We start from the raw sequence: 26,015 nt of genomic DNA, 5'->3' as shown, positions 1-26,015 counted from the left end.
GGTAGTTGCCTGGATACACCCTCTTACCTTTTCTTAAATATCGGAACCACATCAGCAATCCTCCAATCATATTTTGTTTCTCCTTTAAAAAAACACAAGAACAACAATGCGCTAAAAACGCATCAAAAATGCACCTACATTACAAGCTTTTTTTAACATTTCCAGGCTCTCTCTAACAAGGTGCAGTTTTGGTTGCAGTTTTGCGTGCAGTTTGTGTGCAGAAAAAACTGCAGGGTGCACATGTAGCCTAAGGCTATGTTCACATGTGGCATCTTTCTGCTAGTGCATCTTGAGTGCATTTTTAGTGCATCAAAAATGCACCAAAACGCATTGCGTTTTTACCGCATTTTTGCCCAATGCGTTTTTTAAAGACCGCTTTACACGCTGCGACATCGCTAGCATCGGCACCCACCCCAATCGTACGACCGATATGTGGTGATCGCTGCCGTAGTGAACATTATCGCTACGGCAGCGTCACACGCACATACCTGCTCTGCGACGTCGCTGTGACCAGCAAACCGCCTCCTTTCTAAGGGGGCGGTTCGTTCAGCATCACAGCGACGTCACTAAGCAGCTGCCCAATAGAAGTGGAAGGGCGGAGATAAGCGGGACGTACATCCCGCCCACCTCCTTCCTTCCTCATTGCTGGCGGGACGCAGGTAAGGTGAGGTTCCTCGTTCCTGCGGTGTCACACATATCGATGTGTGCTGCCGCAGAAACGAGGAACAACAACGTTACTGCAGCAGCAACGATAATTGAGAAGAGGGGGGCATGTCACCGATTAGGGATTTTGAACGTTTTTGCAACGATTCAAAAACGCTAATAGGTGTCACACGCAACGACATCGCTAAAGCGGCGGGATGTGCGTCACAAATTCCGGGACCCCAACGAGATCGCTTTAGCGATCTCAGAGCGTGTAAAGCCACCTTTAGTCAATTCTATTGAATAGAGGGCTCAAAAACGCTGCAGAAACGCAGAAATTATTGACATGCTGCTCAAAAACGCAGCCAAGATGCAGCCAACAAAAGGTGCCCAGTGTGGACAGCAAAATAGAAATCTCATAGACTTTGCTGGAGGACGGAAATGCATGCATTTTGGTGCATCTTTGTGACCTCAAAAACGCAGCAAAAGATGCAATGTGTGAACTTAGCCTAAATCCCTCCTGACCCCACACATAACCTGCACCTTATCCAGCACCATCAGAGTCCTGCATACACTGAGGAGCTTACCATGTGACCCCTGACTCCTCCTCTCCATATGACATCATCACCGGTCCTGTAAGCACAGAGTAGCCATATATCTAGGGTAACGGCTAAATCCCAGTGGCCAGACGAACCTCTGCTGATTTCACGCCCATGTGACCAGAAAGAGGCGGAGCCTCCACCGACATTGCTCATACCGAGAAGATACATTATTCTTCTAAGTCCACGTCGGCATAGAGGTGATTATAATAGTAGCGTCGGTCTGGGGTAAGACCCCCATATGGGGGAAGTGCAGGGGGGCCAAAGCCCCCCCTTGCATCAGTATAGTGGACGGAAGGGAACATTGCCACGCCCACCAAACAAGCCATTACGCCCACTAAGAAAGCTGGTCACACCCACAGGTCCTCTACCCAGTGGGATTTAGCCACAACTATCACTACACTCCTGCACTTCCTTCTGTCTCCCCTTTTTGTACCCAGTGCTCCACCCACTAACCCCTTCCTGCCTAGCAGCACCAGGGAATTGGCTGAGCACACTGTGGCCATCTTGTGGCCATTTACCATAACAAACATTTTACAGAATAAAATTACACCACATAAGAAATACAATCATTCTGCAGGTCTGGGGTTGGCTGAGCCCTGCACCCCCCTTACATTCTCCCCTCCTTTGAGCTTGGCCTCCTGAACAAGCACGCTCCAGTCCTGCAAGACACCAAAAACAGAATATACATTCTACACAACAATAAAATTTAATTTTCTTCAGGATACCTGCAATAAAACATTTATTCAACATCAGACTTTTCATAAAACATTTTCTCTCAAACATTTGTCTTGCCTTAACAGTCCAACTGCTGCCGTGATCCAGCAACACTTCAGGCACCCAGGAGTCCATTTACCTGAGCAATAAAAAAAAACCAACATATATAAAACAGTCACAGGAGGCTCCGGTACATTGAGTCCAATTCTGTCGGGTACAGTTCTTTCAAAAATATAAACAGGGGAGGACGGGGGGTGTCACAACACGGAAAAATAAACCGCAACGGGACAATTTTTCTTCTGCACAGGACCCAGCGGGTCCACAAGTCCAAGCATACAGGGCCCGATTAGCCATTCCGTCTTACAGTTTTCCATTCTCTCCCTCCCTTCTTAAACTTAGTAGGCCCCTTGTTACCCCACGGTTGTCCAGCGGCAAAGGTCACAGTTCCATGGGCGCCGGATGAGAGACTCAGTCATAAGTTCAGCAGGCAGTCCCGATAAGCTAGCAGGGGGTAGTGCAAGATGCCCACAAACTTGGGGGAGAGGGGGGGACCAAACAACTTTGGCCACTTCTGGCCCAAACTCAGAATTCAGGTCTCCTGACCTCAGCACCCTCAAGAGACGCGGAACAGTTTCTTTTATTTTCTTTTTGAACACAACACAAACCAGGGTACGCTCTCTTACAAATGACTTTAGGTGGCCGGCTTTAGGGGGTCAGCCCCTTTCACCCCATTAACATTGAACACGGCAGTAGCATTGTCGTGCTGTTCCACTTTGACGGCTGGGGGCAGAGTAAAAGGTTGTTGCTCACGTTCTGGGGCAGTCAGGGATACCATAGGGGAGCCAGCCAGATGCTGGAACCGGCCTGGTCCTACCCTGAGGGTTGCTTCATCGCCCGGGTGGGCTCTCACCACCGCCACAGCAAGCCTCCCCATGGCCCGTTCTCCTTCACAAACTTGACCAGATCTCCACAGAACAAACCAGGCCCATCACTCACTGACCCCCGGTTGACGTAGACTTTGTCGTTAGTGGGGATTTCCTGGATAAACCCGTAAGGTGATCCAGTCTAATATAGCGCCACTGCACGTCAGGGCCAGCGTTTCCATGACCCAGCACTCCTTACGTTTCTTGCCTTGTATAACCTCCACTCTCCATAAGGCCTGTTGTGGGGTGGGGGTAGGTGGAGGTGGCTCCAAAAAGAGGGCTGGAATCGCAGCCGAGGGTTTTGGGTCTTCCTTAAGTGGGGCTTCCTCCGCCTTTGGGGCACATCTGGGGACCGAAGTCACTTTTCACGTTGGTGGCGTGAGATCAGGGGTGCTCTTGCTGGAACCCTGTTTCAGCCCAAGTATCCCCCTCCAACTTCTGCCCCTCAGATATCTCTTCCTCCTTCCTGATCGGGGGCCCCATTACCTCTGGCCAGTTGTGTGAGCTGCGCAGCTCCTGCATCTCTCCTCCTTTGAGTGGCCTCTGTCTCCACAGCGGTCACTGGATCAGGCCATGCAGTATTCACTGCTTCGGCTTGGTGCCGCAGCAGCTCCTCCAGGCCTCCCGGATGAGCCGCAACCTGATGCACATACCGGATCCAGGCCGGCCATGGATTTGCTTGTCTTCATCGCCCACTGTCTTCTCCATTCTGTCCTGCGTGTTGCTCACACTAGGTCTCTGCTGCTGGTGCTCCAACTCTTTTCTCCTCAGCGTCCTGCAGCAGAATGGAACCACCTTCCTGTCTCCTGGTATGAGACCTCCTCTCATCCGCGCCTTCAGGGGCAGGGCCTCTTATGGCCATCGCCCCCACTTAGGCTAGCTTCACATCAGCGGTATTCTGCCAGTCAGCAGAAAAACGCAAACTGCATGTTGTCGGATCCGTTGTCTACTCAATGCAATGTCAATGGACTAGCGGCAACATGCGTTTGCATCCGTTTTCATGTTGCAGTGTCTGGATCCTGCGAGTTACAGTTTTTTACCATGTTTCAAAAACGCAACATGTAGTGTTTTTTGCCTCCGACCTAAAACTGCAGCTCACCGGATCCTGTACATTGCAGCACTAGCTTCAATGTTTTTCAATGGGCGACGCATCTAGTTTTCACATTTGCGGTAGTATGCGGCTGGAAGGATACTTTTTGCCATACAAAACATAGCCTGAAGCATTCTCATTCTCTTCTCATTGTCTTCTCTTCTCATTTTCTTCTCATTCTCTTCTCTGCTCTTCTCATTCTCTTCTCTCTCTCCGCACAAACACCGGAACTACAGCCCCCAGCATCACCACACACGCAGGCACTACCGCACACACACAGGGACTACCTCAGTGATGTCCCCGCTGACAGCGCGACTCCCTTCAGTTGCTGCATGGAGCTCCCGGGAGCGGCGGTGTTCTACTGCCGCTCCTGTCAGCTTCATGTAGCAAAGCTGATAGCGCCGCGGGACCTCTGTCGATTACGTCGGACCTGGAGGTGTATTTGGGGATTTTTATTAAAATGGTGAAAGAGGTTGTTTTTTTGTCTTTTATTCTAAATAAAGTATTTTTCGGGTGTATGTGTTTATTTACTTTCACTTACAGGTTAATCATTGGGGGTGTCTCATAGACGCCTGCCATGATTAACCCCTTATTACCTCGATTGCCACCGCACCAGGGCAATTCGGGATGAGCCGGGTAGAGTCCCGGGACTGTCGCATATAATGGATGCGGCAATTCCGGACGGCTGCTGGCTGACATTTTTAGGCTGGGGGGCTCCCCATAACGTGGAGCTCCCCATCCTGAGAATACTAGCCTTAGTATTCTCAGGAGTTAGTATTCTTAGGAGTTAATCATGGCAGGCGTCTACCCGAGATACCTTCCATGATTAACCTGTAAGTTAAAGAAAATAAAGACATACACACAAAAATCCTGTATTTGAAATAAATGACAAAAAAACCCCACCATCTTTCACCACTTTATTCAAGTTCCCAAATACCCCTCCTGGTCCGACGTAATCCACAGAGGTCCCACGTCGCATCCAGCTCTGCTTAATCAGGAGCTAACAGAGAGCGGTCACATACCACGACCACTGTCTGTGAGCTCCCCGCAGCAATTGAAGTGAGTTGCGCTGTCAGTGGTGACATCACTCAGGTTACCCGCGGCCACAGATCTCAGCTGGAGAACTTCAGCTGTGGCCGCGGGTAACCTCAGTGACCGCATCGCTGTTAACGCACATCACTTCAGTCACTCAGGGGAAACCTTCACCGGTGACCGAAAATCAGCCCATGACACACAGGCAGAGCCGCGGGATGACAATGAAGTCGGGTGAAGTTCATCCGACTTCATTCTGATCGTGCGGCTCTGTCTGTGTCTGCTGTCAGCGACCATTCAGCTCTGCTACATGGCTCTGTCTGTGTCTGCTGTCAGCGGTCATGTAGCAGACCTTAATGGCAGATGACATAGATTCTGAGAATAAAAACGGATCCGTCAAAACTAAGCAAAAAAACAGCACCCAAACGCAAGTGATTGCTCCGTTATTATGCTGGATCCGGTATACGGATCCAGTTAAAAAACGTTCAGGTCACTTGCGGTGGCATGCGTTGTTCTTCAAAAAAAAAGGATCCAGTGACATGCAGTTTGCGTTTTTTTGCCTTAAGGCAAAAAAAACGCTGATGTGAAGCTAGCCTGACTTTCAGCCTCAGTCTGCCGCACTTTTTGGCACAGCGACGGGCGGGCCCTGTTCTTCAGCCCCACCTCCAGAGGTTGCACTAGCTTCTTACCTCCCGGGGCTGAACAGAACTTCGCGCCGAAGTGCAGCAGGCACACCCATGATGACCCTGCTTGTCTTTGTCCCTTGCTGCCATCTTTCTACTACACTTATATGCAGCAGCGGCCATCTTCCTGTTCTTAAGCCACACTCGGGCGGCACACCACCTCGTCTTCACCCTGCGAGCAGGTCCAGGACATGGAGGCTCATCCTGCCAACTACGCCAGTTGTTAGATGGGCAACCGGGTGCTCCAGCAGTCGAAGTGGACATTGTCTTCTGGCTGTAGCGCAGCCCTGGGTTAGTGTCCTGAACCTCAGTCGCTGATCTAATAAAGGGGAAGGGGTGCTGGGACTTGTAGTGCGGGACACACTCTTTAAAGCTTTAAGCCAGGACAAGTTCTTGTTCCTTCTGGGCCCTCTCACAGCTACCAACTGCAGCAGGCCCCAGTGTTCCAAAACACCACACAGAGTATCTATCCTTCATAACCATAACTGAACAGTTTCACATCCAACTTCTGATCAAGCCAGCGGCAGGCACATTTTTCAACAATTACAGGGGACATCATCTTCATTACACATAACCTTCACGACGTCCGCTTCATTACTGTACTTTACTGCGGCCGTTGCCGTTAGCAACCGGAGCTACTTTCAATTTACCGGCCAGCCACTTCCCTGGTACTCGGGCCTCCGAGTGCCTCATCCCCTCTCTCATTTTCATTTGTCGGCCAGAGTCATCTAGTCCACACTGGGGTCTGTCTCCCACCCACAGGGATAGCTATAAGCCATGACGCGGGTCCCTGAGGCTGGCACTCTTCTGACCCGGTACGTCAGGACCAACTCCAACTGAGGAGCCCACTGACCTTCAGCCTGGAGAGGGGGTTCGTTGGGTATACGCCTGGGGGGCAGCCATCATCAGCCGTTTGGACTTCACCCATTTGGGACGTGGTTCGGTCAGCCCACCTCTCACCAGGGCCCCACATATCTGGTGCCGGGATATGACCCTGAGGGTCTCAAATTCTTCTCCTAGGGGCTTCACCTCACACCTCCCACAGGTGTGGTATCTCTCTGCTACTCTGGGGGCTCTCCTGCACTTCCTTCTGTCTCCCTACCCAGTGCTCCATTCAGTAACTCCTTCCTGCCTAGCAGCACCAGGGATGTGGCTGAGCACACTGTGGCCATCTTGTAGCCATTTACCATAAGGCTATGTGCGCACGTTGCGTAATTGCATGCAGTTACGCTGCGATCTGCACCGCAGTGTAACTGCATGCGTCCTGCGTCCCCAGCACAATCTATGGAGATTGTGCAGGAGATGTGCGCACGTGGCGTATTAGAGCGCAGCGCTTCGGCTGCTGCCCGAAGCGCGCGTTCTAAGAAGTGACATGTCACTTCTTTCGTGCGCTCTGCATGAAGTCCCTGCTCTGTCTATGGGAGGGGCTACATGCAGACCGCATGAAATCGGCTTTTGTTTCTGCAGCGATTTGAAGCGCACGTGTGCTGTTCAAATCGCTGCAGAAATTTCTGCAGGGACAGTACGCAACGTGGGCACATAGCACAGCTCCGCTTATCATACGTGGTACACATACAGGGGTTGGACAAAATAATGGAAACACCTGGAAAAATCAACAAAAGTTAGGTTAATATGGTGTAGGTACACCTTTTGCGGCGATTATAGCCTCAATTCTCTGAGGTATGGATTCATACAAGGTGTGAATTGTTTCCAAAGGAATTTTAGCCCATTCTGCAGTTAAAACACCTCCAGTTCTTTGAGCGACGATGGTGGCGGAAATCGAGGTCTAACTTGAATCTCTAAAATCGACCATAAATGCTCAATAATGTTGAGGTCTGGGGATTGTGGGGGCCAGATGAGAAGCTCAACTGTATGATGAGATGCTCAAGCTGTATGAATTGGTGCATTATCATCCTGAAAGATGGCGTACTCCTCCGGGAACAGTGCTTGAACCATGGGATGCATTTGGTCGCACAAAATGCCTAAATAATCTCGGCTGTTAATTCTTCCATGAAGGGATATCATTGGCCCGGCGGATCTCCACGAAATAGCACCCCAGATCATCACAGAACCTCCGCCATATTTTACGGTTGGGAGAAGGCAGTCTGGATGGAATGCTTCTTTCGGCTGTCTCTAAACGTACACTCGGCCGGAGGTTGGAAAAAGGGTAAACGATGCATCGTCTGAGAATATCACATGTTTCCACTGCCTGAGGGACCAATTCTGGAGGTTTCTACACCACTCTAAACGCTTGGACACATTTGTCATTGAGAGCAGCGGTTTTCTAATTGCAGCTCTTCCATTGAATCCAGATTTGTGCAGCTCCCGACGAACAGTTTTCGTGGAAACTGGGTTCTGTAGGTGTTCATTGAGCTCAGCAGTGATTTTCGGAGCTGTGGTCTTGCGATGCTCTCTCAGAATTCGCTTTAGAGTCCGACGGTCTCTCTCAGTCAACTTCGACTTTCGGCCGGACCTGTGCTTTGCTGCGGACGTTTTTCCTTCTCTTCCAAATGCAGTCATTACTTTGGAGACAGTACCTCTTGACACGCCAAGCATTTGGGCACTTTCTGTTACACTAGCGCCTGCCATACGAGCACCAACAATTTGGCCTCTTTGAAAATCCAAGAGGTCTGCCATTGGTATTAGGTTCTCATCAATGTTCTTACAATTCAGCAAAAGAAACAGTTAATTTACATACACATATCACATAACACAAATAATCAACTACAAAACATTCACATATGTCACGGTTTGCATGTTTATAACATGTTTGAAGATTATGATGCCAAAACGTTAGGTGTTACCATTATTTTGTCCAACCCCTGTATATCTCTGCTTCTTACACGTCATACACACGCGGCTCTGCTCCGTACACACGCGGCTCCGCTCCACACAGGTCAACTCTGCTCCGTACAAGTCATGTACGCACGGCTCCGCTCTGCACACGTCACACACATGGCTCCGCTCTCCACACATCACACACATGGTTCCACTCTGCATACGTCGTACACGCACTGCTCTGCACACGTCATACACACATGGCTCTGCTACACCCACACTGTAAATCCCTCCTGACCCCCCACACAACCTTCACCTCATCCAGTCCTGCATACACTGAGGAGCTGATCATGTGACCCCTGACTCCTCCCCTCCATGTGACATCATCACAGGTCCTGTAAGCACAGAGCAGCCATATATCCAGTGTGCGGCTCTGCAGGTGGAGGTATGTGGAGATTCCCCATTACTGAGTGCATTAACCCCCTCAGAGCTGCGCTCACACTCCAGGAGACAGAACGTGTTCCCGTCTGTGCGGCTCTATCAGGAGATCTGTCTGTTTGGGATTAGATTGGGTCACTTCCCTCCTGACACCGCTCGCTGCTCTGTTAGACTATATACGCACGCTGTCACAAAAACTGCACCCAAAATGCAACCAAAACTGCACCTTATCCCAGTGAGCCTGGAAATGTAGAAAAAAACCCTCTTGTAATGATTCTGTGTTTTTGGTGCGTTTGTTAATTCTGAATTTGATGTGTTTTTTTGTGTGAAAAAATAGTGATGGGTGAACTGGACTGTGAAGTCAGACCCCCGTGGGTTCAAAGGCACCCGCAGGGGTCGGATATTCGGGAAATAAGAAAAAAAAAAGTAAAGTTAAAAGAAAAACTAACGCGTTTTAAATATTGCGTCATTTGCGCGGCTGTACACTGCTCCAGCAGCCGCTCATTCTTCTTCCTGGGCCGCTCATTAGGCTGATGCATATTCACTGCTTCCCCCGCCCACTAGCATCTGTGATTGGTTGCAGTCAGACGGCGCCCCCAGCCTGTGTGAAAGCCTGTCTGATCCTTCCAATCACAGACCTGGTCTGCGAGTCAATAGCGTACAGTAAAAATAAATACATTTAAAAAATAGCCGCACCAGTGATTGGTGAGTGTGAAGCGCTTGCTCCTACCCCCTTTGCGCTGGATTCTGGTCCCCATATATTACATGGGGACAGTTATCCAGCCAGTTATCGGGGATCAACGGGGATTGATCTGCCAGTCCTCCGAAACACAGGGACAAAACACAAAAAGAATTGGCATGCTGAATCTTCAAAAACTCAGCCAAAAAAAGAAGCTCTGTGCGCACAGCAAAATAGAAATCTCATAGGCTTTGCTGGGGAAGGAAATACATGCATTTTGGTGCATCTTTGTGACCACAAAATGTCATAAAAGATGCAGTAAAAGATGCAATGTGCGGATATAGCCTTAACCTGTGTTCACGCTCCGTTTTTATTCACTTTTCCTTGCATATTTTAATCAATCTGCAAGGGAAGACATACAGTATCTCTGCAAAGTCTATGAGAAACATGAAGTGATATGTAAACTACAGATTTTTTCCTTACAGATTTGGTGCAAAAAAACCTACACCAAACAATTGACTTGTCAATTGTTTCTGCATTTTTTTCCAGCGTTTCTCGTATTACATAAAAAAGGCATAAAAACATAAAACCGCTGCAAAAAATGTGTTTTTTTTCTACCGCGGTTTTCCTACCAAGAGATGCAGTTTTGGGTGCAGAAAATGTGCAACATTGGAATATACCCTTACTTTCTCCATTATGCCCATCGCTGCTCCCCCTTGGTAAGTATGGCTCTCACGGAATTACATTTTAAATTACGTGGCATTTATGGCTCTGTCAGCCAGGAAGGTTTCCGGCCCCTGCTGTACAGTCTCCATTATGGCCGTTGCACACTCCATGTTGTCACTATCAGGAGATATTAATGTTCTATCATTATCTGTTACTGACGGCCCCAGTTCTGCCATCCGATCTCTGCGGAGGTTCCCGAAATGTTATAACTTTATATCTAGTTTTTATAAGGGCAAGGAACCTGTGGAAAAAAAGCGCATAGGGTCTTACCCTGATAACAGGGGGTATAATGAAGAGTAATCCTACTCACCGATTAGGGTTGTGAAAGGCACAACTCCTGTAACCGCATATATATGGATCAACGGCAGCAGTACCCCGAATGGCAGATAACAGAGAGAGATAGTGAAGAGGGGCTTTAGAAAACCGCGCCAGAGATCCCATATGTAAGCTTGGATCAATGTATTTTTTATTTCGGCATAGGTCTACGCGTTTCAGGAGTCTCAGCTCCCTTCCTCAGGACCAGCAAGCACAAGATACATCAAATCTACAGAGTCACATGTATACAGACTGTATATACCCAGTGGAACATCAAAGAACCGCCCTCAAAAAGAAAAAAATCGGCGGGAAAAACTTCACTCCCTGCATAGTATGACGTGGTCCAGTGAAAAACCAAAGAAATTGAACTGTGTCAACAGCAACAGTATCTTTGTTAGAAAGATTAAATGACCAATGCAATTAAAAAAAGTTAAAAATAAAATTCATGAACCAAATAACTGCGTCATTGATGAAAAAAAATACATACATATATATGTGTTTATTGTGTCAAAGATAGTCTCAGAAACCATCCCGCAGTAAGAGGGTATAGAACCCACACCTAACCATGGACATAAATCTTCATGCAGAACATGAAACCTAAAGCAGTCAGTCCACACAGCCAATACGATGTGCGGTGAAACTTCGTGAACAAGATAAGGTGAAGAAACCCATAGTGGAAAAGAAAAAAATGCTACAAAAATTATATATATATCTATAGGAATAAAAGTGGAATGATTCTTTTTAATATTAAAAATATAAGAAAATTTCTTACCAAAAAATCTCATGAAAAAAATCCCTAAAGAACAAAGTGTGTCTAACATAATTAAAGTAACTGCATAATGAGCGCAAGATAAGCGCAATATATAAAACCAAAAAAAACCTGCATACATATAAATATGCACCCTAAAAATTCTTAGATAAAAAACCTTATAAGTATAGTCTACCCATATATAAACGGGCTAACTGGACAGAACCAAGGGGTTTCAACGGCCCAAAAATCGAGCCATAGATAAGTGCATCTACCTGTATGAAAAACCATGATAACACTGTAAGGAAAGTGTAGTGAAAATGATTCACCCGTAAAGGGAAACGACATAGGTGCAAAAAGAAGAGGGGTGACGAGAGATCAGAAGCGTGGGAAAAAACAAAGTGCGCATGCGTGCGATCAAAGGCAAGATAGGGGTGACGAGAGTTCAGAAGCGTGGGAATAAAACAAAGTGCGCATGCGTACGATCAAAGGCAAGGAGCCGGTGCAATGAATGAGCCAATATACTGGAGATAGGGGAACAGAGTTCAAGCGTGAGAGAAAAAAAGGAATGGGGAAATTGGATCCATGATAGAACAGAAACATAAGTGAAAATGAATTCAGATATAAAGTGAATATACACATATATATCTATATATGACGGAACAAAAGGGAGATCCCATCTAATTAAGAAAAATTTTTAAAAATTTTTTCTTGCTGAACAATTGGAAAAAAGTCTACCAGATGATAATCATTATCCATCTGGATAAAAATACTAGCCTCTGACTATACATGATTACAAAACAATTTAAATATATAGATAAAACATATGTAAAATAACACTACTTAAAAATGAGTGACCTCATAGGCAATGGAATAAAACAATTACATAGCATAGACGGTGACAAATAAATATATGAATAAAAAGTACATTAATAATATATGATAATAAAACTCAATATAAAAAATTTAGCCATAAGATAAAAAATAAAATTAAATATAATGTGATGATACCTAAAACTACTCATGAAATATATCCGTAATTTCGTTAAGACCCCTTGGCTTGAGAGTATCAAGCTTGTATATCCAAAAGGTTTCTTTTTTGTTGAGAACCTCCATGCGGTTATGGACATATGGAGGAATATGCTCTATTGGGGTCACTTTAATCCTGGTAGCCTTCTTATGTTGTAAATTAATATGCCTGGAAAGACCATGCAACATGAACCCAATCTTAATGTTATGTCTATGTGAATTAATACGATTGTGAAGCGGCTGTATCGTCCTGCCCACATATCTCCTGTCACACTCGCATTCTATAAGATAAACCACGTAATCTGACTGGCAGGTAAGGTGACTTTTAATGGTAAATTCCACCCCTCCTGGGTTGAGGCCAAAATGTAACCTACCATGTTGTATGTCATTACAGCATAAACACTTCTTTGCATCACATCTGTATACCCCTATGGGTTTATAGGAGACAGTGGTAGGAAGTTCCTCTTTTAATCTGCTTGGGGCTAATATGTTTTTTAATGTGGGCGCTCTCCGATAAATAATCCCCGGAGTAGTAGGCAGAACTCCCCTAAGGTAGGGATCATTCCGAAGAACATTCCAATGCCTACGGATGATGTTCTTAATAAAATCACCATCCCTGCTGTAAGTGGTTAGAAAGTGAGAGAAGTTATTCCCAGATTTGGGATCATCTCTAATCCCAGAAGCAACGCTCCGTGTAGTTAGTTCTATCTGGCTCAGATCCTTGTTCACCTGGTATGCTTTCTTGATTAACGCTGGGGGGTATTTCTTATCTAGAAACCTCTCCTTGAGGACCATAGCCTGTTCCTTGTAGTCTCTATCAAGGGTGCAATTCCTCCTAACTCTCTGGAATTGATTCCTGGGCACATTGGTAAGCCATTTATTATAGTGGCTACTAGTGAAATCGATGTACCCATTGCTATCGACCTTTTTAAAAAAGGTTTTAGTATAAATAGTCCCTTTGTCGTGTGCAATGGTAAGATCCAGGAAATCAATGGATCCTTTTTCTAGAGTGGGTGTGAATGTCAAACCCCACTCATTGTTTACTATGCATTTCAAGAAGTCATGCAGGTTGTTATCTGAATCATCCCATATAAAGAACAGGTCATCGATGTACCTTTTGTACACGATGACATGTCTAAAAAGCTTGGAGGAATAAATGTGTGACAATTCAAACAGACCCATGAATAAATTAGCGAAAATAGGTGCAGCCCTTGAGCCCATCGCTGTGCCACAGCGTTGATGGTACAATACACCTTGGAACGTAAAAAAGTAACTCCTCAGAATGAACCTCATACCTTCCAGCAAAAAGTTTTTTTGTGGAATAGGCAATCTTTCATCGACTTCTAGGAACTGCCTGAAACATTCCAACCCCAATTCATGTAGGATGTTAGTATACAGAGCGGCAATATCAAGTGTGACAAAACAGTAAGTGTCCATCCAACTCACATCTTTAATAGTATTAATCAAATGTGTGGAATCCCTCAGGTAACTCCTGAGATTAATAACATGTGGTCTCATGATCTGATCTATGTATGCGGCCAGATTCTCAGTCAAGGACCCGATCCCTGATATGATGGGTCTGCCTGGGGGATTATGGAGGCATTTATGTATCTTAGGTAAATGATAATAAAATGCTACCCTCGGATTTTTCACTTCCAGGAATTTGCTGTCATGTTTATTTAGAACCCCTAGAGCAATGGCCCTCTGTATCAGGGCACGGTACTCTAGGACAGACTGGTTGTATGCAGCAATGTCAGTAACCTCATAATGGAAAGAGTTGGATAGATTTCTTAAGGCCTCTTGGATATATGCACCCCTGTCCTGTATTACAATCCCTCCCCCCTTGTCGGCATTTTTAATAATAAGAGAAGTGTTATTTTTCAGTTTAACTAGAGCGCATCTCTCTTCTCTAGTGAGGTTGATTTTTGGGGGAGATACCTTATTCTGCAGCTTCTTGAAATCCTCTAACACCAAATCATTGAAAGTCTTTATGTGGTGTCCCTTACTTTGAAGAGGATAAAAAACTGATTTTAATCTCAGATCAGTGTGCTGGAAACTGTCCTGTACAACGTTCTCATTAGGGGGATTGTATTTATTAATTTGGAAATGACGAGTCAATGTCAGTTTCCTAATGAACCTTTGGAAATCAAGATATAAATCAAAATCATTAGCGGACTTCGTAGGACAAAAGGACAACCCTTTTCTAAGTACACTGATTTCTATGTTAGATAAGGTATAACTGGAGAGATTGAAAATGCCCATCATGTTGTCTTTTCCTGTATGTTTTTCCTTTCTTTTTTGCTGGATCCTGGTACCAGCCCTGGTTCCTCTATAGGATTTTTTCTTTTTTCCCCCCTTGGCGTGAGAAAGCAAGCAATGCTGGGCTGTGTGCCCCGGGCCCTGGGTAAAAAAGGCACACAAGAATCATTCTTGGAGGTATTATCCACTATAATGGTGGCCTCCCTTGGACAATCAGGCACAACTTCTCTTGGAATCGTAGAAGTAGAAATTATTATAGATTCCTGTGAGAAAGGTAAAGGAATATAATCCTCATGTGTAGATAGATCTAAAAGATCAATAAAGGCTTTGTCAGGTGATACAACGCCTGGAAGAGGGGAATTCAAAGCCACAGGTTCAGAAACGAATTCCCTATTCTTTCGAATTCTCTCTATTTGGACCCTGAGTGACTCTAGTTGTCTCTTAGTGTCCTCAAAATTTTTTTGGTTTTTCACTGGACCACGTCATACTATGCAGGGAGTGAAGTTTTTCCCGCCGATTTTTTTCTTTTTGAGGGCGGTTCTTTGATGTTCCACTGGGTATATACAGTCTGTATACATGTGACTCTGTAGATTTGATGTATCTTGTGCTTGCTGGTCCTGAGGAAGGGAGCTGAGACTCCTGAAACGCGTAGACCTATGCCGAAATAAAAAATACATTGATCCAAGCTTACATCTGGGATCTCTGGCGCGGTTTTCTAAAGCCCCTCTTCACTATCTCTCTCTGTTATCTGCCATTCGGGGTACGGGGAACCTCCAAGAATGATTCTTGTGTGCCTTTTTTACCCAGGGCCCGGGGCACACAGCCCAGCATTGCTTGCTTTCTCACGCCAAGGGGGGGGGAAAGAAAAAATCCTATAGAGGAACCAGGGCTGGTACCAGGATCCAGCAAAAAAGAAAGGAAAAACATACAGTAAAAGACAACATGATGGGCATTTTCAATCTCTCCAGTTATACCTTATCTAACATAGAAATCAGTGTACTTAGAAAAGGGTTGTCCTTTTGTCCTACGAAGTCCGCTAATGATTTTGATTTATATCTTGATTTCCAAAGGTTCATTAGGAAACTGACATTGACTCGTCATTTCCAAATTAATAAATACAATCCCCCTAATGAGAACGTTGTACAGGACAGTTTCCAGCACACTGATCTGAGATTAAAATCAGTTTTTTATCCTCTTCAAAGTAAGGGACACCACATTAAGACTTTCAATGATTTGGTGTTAGAGGATTTCAAGAAGCTGCAGAATAAGGTATCTCCCCCAAAAATCAACCTCACTAGAGAAGAGAGATGCGCTCTAGTTAAACTGAAAAATAACACTTCTCTTATTATTAAAAATGCCGACAAGGGGGGAGGGATTGTAATACAGGACAGGGGTGCATATATCCAAGAGGCCTTAAGAAATCTATCCAACCCTTTCCATTATGAGGTTACTGACATACTGCATACTGCATACAACCAGTCTGTCCTAGAGTACCGTGCCCTGATACAGAGGGCCATTGCTCTAGGGGTTCTAAATAAACATGAGAGCAAATTCCTGGAAGTGAAAAATCCGAGGGTAGCATTTTATTATCATTTACCCAAGATACATAAATGCCTCCATAATCCCCCAGGCAGACCCATCATATCAGGGATCGGGTCCTTGACTGAGAATCTGGCCGCATACATAGATCAGATCATGAGACCACATGTTATTAATCTCAGGAGTTACCTGAGGGATTCCACACATTTGATTAATACTATTAAAGATGTGAGTTGGATGGACACTTACTGTTTTGTCACACTTGATATTGCCGCTCTGTATACTAACATCCTACATGAATTGGGGTTGGAATGTTTCAGGCAGTTCCTAGAAGTCGATGAAAGATTGCCTATTCCACAAAAAAACTTTTTGCTGGAAGGTATGAGGTTCATTCTGAGGAATAACTTTTTTACGTTCCAAGATGTATTGTACCATCAACGCTGTGGCACAGCGATGGGCTCGAGGGCTGCACCTATTTTCGCTAATTTATTCATGGGTCTGTTTGAATTGTCACACATTTATTCCTCCAATCTTTTTAGACATGTCATCGTGTACAAAAGGTACATCGATGACCTGTTCTTTATATGGGATGATTCAGATAACAACCTGCATGACTTCTTGAAATGCATAGTAAACAATGAGTGGGGTTTGACATTCACACCCACTATAGAAAAAGGATCCATTGATTTCCTGGATCTTACCATTGCACACGACAAAGGGACTATTTATACTAAAACCTTTTTTAAAAAGGTCGATAGCAATGGGTACATCGATTTCACTAGTAGCCACTATAATAAATGGCTTACCAATGTGCCCAGGAATCAATTCCAGAGAGTTAGGAGGAATTGCACCCTTGATAGAGACTACAAGGAACAGGCTATGGTCCTCAAGGAGAGGTTTCTAGATAAGAAATACCCCCCAGCGTTAATCAAGAAAGCATACCAGGTGAACAAGGATCTGAGCCAGATAGAACTAACTACACGGAGCGTTGCTTCTGGGATTAGAGATGATCCCAAATCTGGGAATAACTTCTCCTCTCACTTTCTAACCACTTACAGCAGGGATGGTGATTTTATTAAGAACATCATCCGTAGGCATTGGAATGTTCTTCGGAATGATCCCTACCTTAGGGGAGTTCTGCCTACTACTCCGGGGATTATTTATCGGAGAGCGCCCACATTAAAAAACATATTAGCCCCAAGCAGATTAAAAGAGGAACTTCCTACCACTGTCTCCTATAAACCCATAGGGGTATACAGATGTGATGCAAAGAAGTGTTTATGCTGTAATGACATACAACATGGTAGGTTACATTTTGGCCTCAACCCAGGAGGGGTGGAATTTACCATTAAACGTCACCTTACCTGCCAGTCAGATTACGTGGTTTATCTTATAGAATGCGAGTGTGACAGGAGATATGTGGGCAGGACGATACAGCCGCTTCACAATCGTATTAATTCACATAGACATAACATTAAGATTGGGTTCATGTTGCATGGTCTTTCCAGGCATATTAATTTACAACATAAGAAGGCTACCAGGATTAAAGTGACCCCAATAGAGCATATTCCTCCATATGTCCATAACCGCATGGAGGTTCTCAACAAAAAAGAAACCTTTTGGATATACAAGCTTGATACTCTCAAGCCAAGGGGTCTTAACGAAATTACGGATATATTTCATGAGTAGTTTTAGGTATCATCACATTATATTTAATTTTATTTTTTATCTTATGGCTAAATTTTTTATATTGAGTTTTATTATCATATATTATTAATGTACTTTTTATTCATATATTTATTTGTCACCGTCTATGCTATGTAATTGTTTTATTCCATTGCCTATGAGGTCACTCATTTTTAAGTAGTGTTATTTTACATATGTTTTATCTATATATTTAAATTGTTTTGTAATCATGTATAGTCAGAGGCTAGTATTTTTATCCAGATGGATAATGATTTTCATCTGGTAGACTTTTTTCCAATTGTTCAGCAAGAAAAATTTTTCTTAATTAGACGGGATCTCCCTTTTGTTCCGTCATATATAGATATATATGTGTATATTCACTTTATATCTGAATTCATTTTCACTTATGTTTCTGTTCTATCATGGATCCAATTTCCCCATTCCTTTTTTTCTCTCACGCTTGAACTCTGTTCACCCTATCTCCAGTATATTGGCTCATTCATTGCACCGGCTCCTTGCCTTTGATCGTACGCATGCGCACTTTGTTTTATTCCCACGCTTCTGAACTCTCGTCACCCCTATCTTGCCTTTGATCGCACGCATGCGCACTTTGTTTTTTCCCACGCTTCTGATCTCTCGTCACCCCTATCTTCTTTTTGCACCTATGTCGTTTCCCTTTACGGGTGTATCATTTTCACTACACTTTCCTTACAGTGTTATCATGGTTTTTCATACAGGTAGATGCACTTATCTATGGCTCGATTTTTGGGCTGTTGAAACCCCTTGGTTCTGTCCAGTTAGCCCGTTTATATATGGGTAGACTACACTTATAAGGTTTTTTATCTAAGAATTTTTAGGGTGCATATTTATATGTATGCAGGTTTTTTTTGGTTTTATATATTGCGCTTATCTTGCGCTCATTATGCAGTTACTTTAATTATGTTAGACACACTTTGTTCTTTAGGGATTTTTTTCATGAGATTTTTTGGTAAGAAATTTTCTTATATTTTTAATATTAAAAAGAATCATTCCACTTTTATTCCTATAGATATATATATAATTTTTGTAGCATTTTTTTCTTTTCCACTATGGGTTTCTTCACCTTATCTTGTTCACGAAGTTTCACCGCACATCGTATTGGCTGTGTGGACTGACTGCTTTAGGTTTCATGTTCTGCATGAAGATTTATGTCCATGGTTAGGTGTGGGTTCTATACCCTCTTACTGCGGGATGGTTTCTGAGACTATCTTTGACACAATAAACACATATATATATGTATGTATTTTTTTTCATCAATGACGCAGTTATTTGGTTCATGAATTTTATTTTTAACTTTTTTTAATTGCATTGGTCATTTAATCTTTCTAACAAAGATACTGTTGCTGTTGACACAGTTCAATTTCTTTGGTTTTTCACTGGACCACGTCATACTATGCAGGGAGTGAAGTTTTTCCCGCCGATTTTTTTCTTTTTGAGGGCGGTTCTTTGATGTTCCACTGGGTATATACAGTCTGTATACATGTGACTCTGTAGATTTGATGTATCTTGTGCTTGCTGGTCCTGAGGAAGGGAGCTGAGACTCCTGAAACGCGTAGATCTATGCCGAAATAAAAAATACATTGATCCAAGCTTACATCTGGGATCTCTGGCGCGGTTTTCTAAAGCCCCTCTTCACTATCTCTCTCTGTTATCTAGTTTTTATGAAATTTTAATGAATTCAGATATTTTAGTTTTCCCTTTAGTTTATTTGTTCGGTGTTTTTGGTGCTGGATTGTAGATGTCCTGTGATAAATCTATGTGTGATTATAATTGGATTGTGTGTTATACCGGGGGCAGGACGGGGCCAGGACTGGATGTAGTGATCATGTGAAGCCGGTAACAGCTCCGGACATTTCTTTCATTGATCTTTATCATGTTACATCGTCATCTTCTCCCTATTCAGGTCCCTACAATTTCGGATCCTCTCAGATCTTGAATATAAGAGATTTTTTCTTATTGACCCATCAAGGATGGATAAGGACAGGTACAGGGACAAGAGGGCGGAGAGGATATTACACCTCACCCTAGAGATCCTCTTCCGGCTTACTGGAGAGGTGAGAGATTCTGATGACGTCACATTACATCATTCTTATCTATGGGAATAACAGATGGACAGAACTGGAGAGGTGAGGACTCTGGAAATGTCTGTAGTGAGATTTATTAATGTGTCTCTCCATAACCAGGATTACACACTAGTGAAGAAGACCTCTAGTGAGCACTGTCAGGACCCTGTGTCCGAGGGATGGGGAAGACCCCTGAGCCCAACCCCGGGGCCTCCACCTAAACCCCTGATACATGAGGACATCAATGACCAGAAGATCCTAGAACTCACCTACAAGATGATTGAGCTGCTGACTGGAGAGGTGACACTGCTGGGAATGCTGGGACATTATACAGTAACGCTATGAAGGGATCGGGAGATGACTGTATCATTGTATGTGTCAGGTTCCTATGAGATGTCAGGATGTCACCGTCTATTTCTCCATGGAGGAGTGGGAGTATTTAGAAGGACACAAAGATCTGTACAAGGACTTCATGATGGAGGAATCTCAGCCCCTCACATCACAAGGTAATAGACAAGACTAAATACACACGGCCTATAATTATATATATGTAAAGAATGAATTCTGTCCCTGTATGTGTTTCCTTCAGTTCTATCCAGTGAGAGGACAACACCAGAGAGATGTCCCCGTCCTCTTCTTCCACAGGACTGTAAACAAGAAAATTCCGATGTTCCTCAGGATCATCAGGTAGATGGAGAGAAGGTGTCATGAAATCTCCCTATGATGTGTAGATGGCTGTGAAGGTCTTGTGTTCAGTTTTGTTTTATCCCCCACTATTGCACATTGAAAAAAACAATTTGTTAGAGACATCGTCTCTCTCCTTGTTGAAAATGTAATGTATGGAAATTTGACTTGTGATCCTGGAGAGCAGCAGAAAATAAAGTGAACAGTTTTGGTGTGAATCCACATAGGAATGGGCAGATCGAGTGATCTGAGTAATTTTGAGCAAGGCATGGTCATCAGTGCTAGATAAGCCAGGACCAGTGTTTCCGAAACTGCCGACCTGGTGAGATTTTTACGTACAATGGTATCAAGAGTATACTGAGAATGTTGTGATTGAGGAAAAACATCTAATAAAAGCAGATAATGTGGTCGTAAACGACTCATTGAGTGATCTATTAAGAAATATTCTGAGGAACAGGCAATACACAGAATTGCAGTATGAATTCATGTATCCTTCCTATCAGGTGTCAACTTTTCAGGCTGGTGGAGGTGGAGTAATGGTGCTGGGAATGTTTTTATGGCACAACTTGTGTTCTCTGATAGCTGTGGATGGTCACTAGGACTTATGTCAGAAGGACAAAGTGCCATTCCACAAGAGTTATATAGTCATGGATTTCTTCCCCAGCCTCCATGATCCTCAGACCTTAAAGGGAACCTGTCAGGTGCAATATGCAGCCAGAACCACAAGCAGATCTGGGTGCATATTGCTAATCCCTGCCTAACAGTCTCTGTATCTAGTAGCATAGATAAAGAGATCTTTAGAAAAAGTATTTCCAATGATCCTTTATGATATGCATATGACCCATCGACTAGTCATAAGGGTGTTATATCGCCTGACTAGTACACTCACAGGGGCGTGCTAACATGCTATTCAATGCAGCATGACCAGTGTTGAAGTGAGTACCTGTGTTCGCTGTGTCCGCTGATCTGAATGCCCTGCACTTCCGGTCATGCGCAGTAGATCTCTATGAAACCGGGGCGCGTATACCCGGCTTCATACTGCGTATGACCGAAAGTGCCCAGCATTCAGATCAGCAGTCACAGCGAATGCATATACGCATGTCACCACTGGTGATGCTGCACTGAATAGCCTGTTAGCACGCCCTTGTGGGCCTACTAATATGCTAAGAAGGTAGACTAGTCGAGGGATCTAACACCCTTGCGACTAGTCACTGGCCTCATTAGCATATGATAAAAGATCTTTAGAAATACTTTTTTCTAAAAATCTCTTTATCTATGCTGGTAGATACAGGACAGTTAGGCAGGGATTAGCAATATGCACACAGAAATGCTCGTGGTCCAGAGTGCATATTGCACTTGACAGGTTCCCTTTAATTCCATAGAGCATATCTGGGAGGAGGTAGAATTGGTTGCAGGGCTATGGAGTCTGTAAGCCAAACCTACGACTCCGACTCCCACTCCACGACTCCGACTCCCACATATATTGCTTATATTTAAGTGAAAAATTTATTGTAGTACAATGTGAACATTTTTATGATACAATAATCAAGATATTTAGATAGAACATAAAATATATATTGGAATACAACTTTAGAACACAAAAAACTGTAATAAATTGTAAATAAGTAATACAGTATGTAATATAGATTACATATATATTGTGTGTGTGTGTGTGTGTATATAATGTATATATAACAGTATGTAAGTGGCAAAGAGTAGTTTTCAACAAAAACATACTAAATACCATTTGTGCAGTCTATGAATTTGTTTTAAGAAATAGAATTGCCTCCATCAGATCCTCCTTCATAGATGACCTCAAATCTGACTCAATAATTTTAAAGCTAGAAAACAACCTCTTTACACTAACTTGGGTTGGAGGCAAAGCCGTAACCACATGGCCAACATCTCTAACAATTTCTGGGTAGAAATGAATTGCCTCATGCACAGTCAGTTTTGACGAACGGTTGAATTTTTCTATTAATTTAAGAGCAAGTGAAAAATGTTACTGAAATATGGTCAATCCACTTGCTATAGAAGACGGAGTGAAATATTTTTCCTTGCGGCAACACTTTGCCTGCTCCATGTCATACAAAAACTTGTCAAAGTTAAACTCCTCATCTGATGAGGAAGAAGATACGGAAGCAGTAGCACTGTCAGGACCCAAGTCCTCTTTCGCCTGGCAGTGAATCCTGTAGGCCACACATCCTAACTGCTACCTCAGTCAGAGCTTCTTTTCCTTTAGTAAGCTGTTGAACATCAAGCAGTATACGATGACTTGGGTCCAGATAAACAGCTGCCAGAAGAATTTTATTTTCCAATAGCTGTGTCTCTCTTTGTTTCATTGAAGCAGAAATGCCATCTGCGATTAAACCTCCTCTTTGGGACAGGCAAAATAGCAAGTTCTTCCACTCCCTTATGAAAATGACAGGCGTTAAATCCTCTGCTTGTAATTTTTTAGTCACGGTAAATGGGTGATTAAGCAATTCCTTCAATTCAGCCACCTGTGTCCATTAACCTTCATTTAGGATTACCTGAGGGTTTGCAATATCTATAAAAAATGGTTTTAGTTCACGCAATCGCTCAATCATTAAATAAGTGCTGCCCCACCGAGTGGCTTGATCGACAATTGCCCCTTTCACAGCACGTCTTTTCAAGATGGAATCAATTTTAGGGGTTCTGGCGGCAATAACCAATTTCCTCACTTTTCCAATCAGATTTCCAGCATGTCCCTCTTGCAGACTATAGGTAGCTTCACACGCTACGAGATCGCTAAAGCAATCTCGTTGGGGTCACGGAATTTGTGACACACATCCGGCCGCTTTTGCGATGTCGTTGTGTGTGACACCTATGAGCGATTTTGAATCGTCGCAAAAACGTTCAAAATCGCTCATCGGTGACATCACCCCCTCTTCCCAATTTTCGTTGCTGCTGCTTGGACGATGTAGTTCGTCATTCCTGTGGCAGCACACATCGCTACGTGTGACACCACAGGAATGAGGAACCTCACCTTACCTGCGGCCGCCGCCAATGAGGGAAGGAGGTGGGCGGGATGTTACGTCCCGCTCATCTCCGCCCCTCCGCTTTGATTGGGCGGACGCTTAGTGACGTCGCTGTGACGCCGAACTAACCGCTCTCATAGAAAGGAGGCGGTTCGCCGGTCACAGCGACGTCGCTAGGCAGGTAAGTAGTGTGACGGGTCCGCGCGATTTTGTGCGCCACGGGGAACGATTTGCCTGTGTTGCACAAACGATGGGGGCGGGTACGCACACTAGCGATCTCGCTAGCGAGATCGCAGCTTATAAAGCCACCCTATCTCTTATTGCCAGCTGCAGCGTGTGCACAATACAGCGCATGTGATGAATAGAAAAGTGTTTTGAAGCAGCTTCAACAAGATCATCTAATTCTAAAGTATCATTTTGCTGTTCTTCTGTTGTAATATCTGTTTGTTCCTCAGTTACATAAACAGCACTGTGGCCTTCCATGTCACACATACTGAATCCTACATTTTCTTCTAGCTGTTGTTCATTACTCTCATCAGTTTACAGTAATTGTACTTATCATGTTTGAAGCATTGTCCGTTATTTTTGGAATCTGCTTTTGCTATTGAAAACATTATCTATGAGCTCAAAAACCTTTCAGGTGATGCGGTTTTTTAAAAACCTGATCTGCTTTTGCAGCTGAAAAACGTATCCTCAAAAAAACGCAGCAAAAACGCTGTGTGTGAATGTAGCCTTAGATCAGGAATAGAACAGCCATTTAGAGGACATTTCATAACTTTCCCAAATTCCTATGAAAACATTTTCAGCACATTCTGCATTGAACTACTGTATCCAAGTTATTATATATTTTAGGAGTCGGTCGATTTTACACCGACTCCACCAAAATGAACTCCGACTCCACAGCCTTGTTTAATTCTAGAATACTGTATATAACGGCTGACTTGTGGTGGCTGCAACTTATAAGGGAAAAACGTCTATTTTATACCGACTCCACAGCCCTGATTAGTTGTTTAGAGAATTTTAGTACCACCATCTAATTTGTGGCAACAACTAGAAACGACAAAATTGACATGAACCAATAATCATGAAGAACTATTTCATCAGCTAGTAGAATATGTGATGTGATGAATTGCTGAGGTTGTGGAGCTCCAATGCGCTAATAGGTGTCTATAATAATATGGCTGCTCAGTGTATGGTTTATACTTGGTGGAGATGACAGGATAAAGCTGATCATAGACATTAGATGTTGTCTGGATCTTCTCACAATTTTCTGGTTATGGAGACTGCTGGTTACAATTAGGAGCCGACAGGTTGGATTATATAGGAGACTGTGATATCTAGTGCTGTGTCATGTAATTTGTGGTTGTCATGTTGATTTATAATCTATTCTGTTATTCGAAATAATGTCATTCTCCATCTTTCTGTGACTTTTGGAATATTATTTTCAGGGTGAAGATCTGTCCCATATTAATACTACAGAGACATATGTGAGGGGTGATGAGTGGTGGAATGAGGAGATTCCTACAGATAACCGCATAAGTGAGTACTAACCACAAAATGTAGAGAAATCGTAGATTCTTCTTAGTAATGAGGTGGTGCAATTCTATGTTTAATTTTTTCAGGTTTTGTTCACATAGAGTTTTTTCTGTGTATTTTATATATACAAATAGCACATTTAACCCCTTCCTGTCCCTTGACATTATACAAGTCGTTCTGTTCTCGACCAATGACATATAGTTACATCATGGCGATTGTGGAAGTCCACAGTACCCCCTCGATCGCCACTGGGTCACTGGCTGATGTCACAGCTGAGAGCCGGCTCTCACTGCCAGGAGCGGTGCAAGCACCGCCCCGGGCACATTAACCCCCTAAAGGCTTCGACTACAGCATTCAGGAGGCAGGATTAGGGATTGCTTACCTCTTCCTGGCGATCGGGTCCCTGTAATGCGATCACAGGGATCTGATCACTGCCATGGTAATCCTGGGTCATCACCATGACGAGCCCCAGGTTACTGAGCTAGGGATCGCCTCACATACCATCCAGGATGCAAGTGCAGCACTGACAGATCTAATCCACTATAGTGATCAAGCACTGCAGTGGATTAGATCAATGATGAGAGAGCTAAAAGGTGTTGTCCCATAAAGGGACTAAGTAAACAAAAAATATTTAAAAAAAAATTAGAAAAAATATAAAAAAAAATCAGAAAATAAAGACCATAAAAACAATAAAAAATTTAAAAAAAAAATCAGAAAATAAAGACCATAAAAACAATAAAAAAAATCCATAAACACACATATTTGGTATTACCGCATCCGTAATAACCCAAGCTACAAAACTGTCACATTA

General features: G+C 43.7%; 1 protein-coding gene across 1 annotated transcript in view; it reads left to right on the top strand.

The window, feature by feature from the left end:
- LOC142312872 (uncharacterized) overlaps positions 1–26,015 on the top strand; it is a 284,606-nt gene that overhangs the window by 91,622 nt on the left and 166,969 nt on the right. Inside the window, exon 8 of the mRNA XM_075351857.1 lies at positions 15,729–17,851. Coding sequence (XP_075207972.1) covers positions 15,729–17,851 — 2,123 coding nt within the window. The remainder of the gene's footprint in view (positions 1–15,728; positions 17,852–26,015) is intronic.

Source organism: Anomaloglossus baeobatrachus, chromosome 5, assembly GCF_048569485.1.
Source record: "Anomaloglossus baeobatrachus isolate aAnoBae1 chromosome 5, aAnoBae1.hap1, whole genome shotgun sequence".
Taxonomy (NCBI): Eukaryota; Metazoa; Chordata; class Amphibia; order Anura; family Aromobatidae; genus Anomaloglossus; species Anomaloglossus baeobatrachus.
The sequence above is the reverse complement of the archived record's forward strand: the minus strand, read 5'-3'. Positions and strand labels throughout refer to the sequence as shown.